At 32.4% G+C, this 2,494-nt stretch overlaps 1 protein-coding gene across 1 annotated transcript in view; it reads right to left on the bottom strand.

Moving 5' to 3' along the window:
* LOC106468569 (hemocytin-like) overlaps positions 1-2,494 on the bottom strand; it is a 94,624-nt gene that overhangs the window by 17,976 nt on the left and 74,154 nt on the right. Inside the window, exon 37 of the mRNA XM_022396906.1 lies at positions 828-1,030. Within this exon, the coding sequence (XP_022252614.1) occupies positions 828-1,030 (203 nt within the window). The remainder of the gene's footprint in view (positions 1-827; positions 1,031-2,494) is intronic.

The following is a 2,494-nucleotide window of genomic DNA, read 5'->3' as shown; positions in this document are numbered from 1 at the left end:
AGTTTTAGTTGAATTTTCCTTTGTTAGTTCTATGTTACAATTATTAAACAGTTTTAGTTGAATTTTCCTTTGTTAGTTCTATGGTACAATTATTAAACAGTTTTAGTTGAATTTTCCTTTGTTAGTTCTATGGTACAATTATTAAACAGTTTTACTTGAGTTTTCCTTTGTTAGTTCTATGGTACAATTATTAAACAGTTTTAGTTGAATGTTCCTTTGTTAGTTCTATGGTACAATTATTAAACAGTTTTAGTTGAATGTTCCTTTGTTAGTTCTATGGTACAATTATTAAACAGTTTTACTTGAATGTTTTTTTGTTAGTTCTATGGTACAATTATTAAACAGTTTTACTTGAATTTTCCTTTATTGGTTTGGTTTGTTTTGAACTTTGAGCAAAGCTACATGAGGGTTATCTGTATTAGCTATCCCTAATTTAGCAGTGAATGACTAGAAGGAAGGCAGCTAATCATCACCATCCACCACCAAATCTTGGGCTACTATTTTACCAATAAAAAGTGGGATTCACCATCACATTATAACATGCCCACAGCTGAAAGGGCGAACATGTCTTGTGGGATGGGTATTCGAACCTGAGACCCTCAGATTGAGAGTCAAGTGCTATAACTAACTGGCCATGCTGGGTCTTTTCCTTTATTAGTTCTATTACATTAAATCCATTACTATGATGAGCTACACATTGTATAGGAATGAATATTGACTGATTAATTTGTTATAATTTTTGAATACAATAAATAATTGTTACACATCTAAACATAACAAAATAGTAATATTATCTAATGTAAAATTTGAATGAGTAATAAACTCACCACAGCCATGTGCTATTCTCCACTCTCCAATTGAAGCTTTAGTAACTGATCGACAAGTTTGTACAAAGTTTTCTATGGCTGAGCACTTACATTCCTCAGGATCAGCATTAGGTCGCTGAAGACAATCACAAACAGTAGATAAACAGAGAGTAATATAGGTATTTATCACCATGTTACTTGCACAAACTTCAAATGGTGGTTTTCTGGAATTAAAAATTGCTGTGATTAAATAGATATGAATTGTTTAACCACAAAAGTACCATAAAAATATATAACTACAGTACAATGGTAGACAGTATAATATCTTCATTATATTCAACAATTAATGCTAATGGATAAATGTTGTGATAAGTTTGTCTGAGGAGTTATTGAACAGAAGACACTATCTCTACTGACAACAAGAGAATAAACAGTGCTTGCCTAAACATAGCAGTCTACTATAAAGTTTAGGCCTTGAAATTTAGTGATAACATACAATTAGCATGAAAATAGTGGTCCAAAAATGGTGCTGAGAGACACATAATAGCATCCTATTACTAATAATCCTTTATGTTAATAAATCTGATCAATCTCCTTTTCTAAGCAATTACAAAAAGACTTCCCATTTTGGAGTAAAAAAGAAATACAACTCTTATATTTTATCACCAAATTTTAGATGCATTACTTTACTTCAAGATATCATGAAACGTTGACATATTAACCTGAAAATGTTAAATTTCTCAAATCTACTCATTGAAATTACACTAGCTTCCATTCCTGGATGAAGCTTGGATTATCTGTTCATATGGAGTTTTTAAACATGTTGTGAGTGAGGTAACACTAGCTTACATTCCTGGATGAAGCTTGGATTATCTGTTCATATGGGGTTTTTAAACATATTGTGAGTGAGATAACACTAGATTACATTCCTGGATGAGGCTTGGATTATCTGCTCATATGGAGTTTTTAAACATGTTGTGAGTGAGATAACACTAGCTTAAATTCCTGGATGAAGCTTGGATTATCTGCTCATATGGAGTTTTTAAACATATTGTGAGTGAGGATAACACTAGCCTCCATTCCTGGATGAAGCTTTGATTATCTGCTCATATGGAGTTTTTAAACATATTGTGAGTGAGATAACACTAGCTTGCATTTCTGGAGGTTTGGAGCATCTGCTTGGAAGGAGTTTTTTAACATACTGTGAGTGAGATAACACTAAATCCCATTGTTGGATTTAGGCTTTGAGCATCTGCTTGTATGGAATTGGGTTTGGACACAACAATACATTAACGCTAAAGTAACTAATTCACAAATATTTTGGTAGTATATTTGCATTATAAATAACCAAGGGGACTGACATTGTCTTAAATTAGCAGTTTTGCTTTGTGATATGCAAAAATATTATAAATTTCAATTATTATTTTACTGTTTTGTGTAAAGAAACTATACCCATTGAAGTGATCTACCAAAACTTATCTCTTTCTTTGGCCCCTCTGAGAGAAAACTGGAAAGTTTTACAAAATTAATTATGTTTGTTTGTTGTAAAGCACAAAGCTCACAATGGGCTGTCTGTGCTGTGCCCACTATAAGTATCAAAACCTGGTTTTTAGTGATGTGAGCCCACAGCCTTACAGTTGAGCCACTGAGAGGCATACAAATAATGAATCAAAAATTCTTTGTTGTCT

This window comes from Limulus polyphemus, unplaced genomic scaffold, assembly GCF_000517525.1.
Source record: "Limulus polyphemus unplaced genomic scaffold, Limulus_polyphemus-2.1.2 Scaffold3056, whole genome shotgun sequence".
NCBI lineage: Eukaryota > Metazoa > Arthropoda > Merostomata > Xiphosura > Limulidae > Limulus > Limulus polyphemus.
The sequence above is the reverse complement of the archived record's forward strand: the minus strand, read 5'-3'. Positions and strand labels throughout refer to the sequence as shown.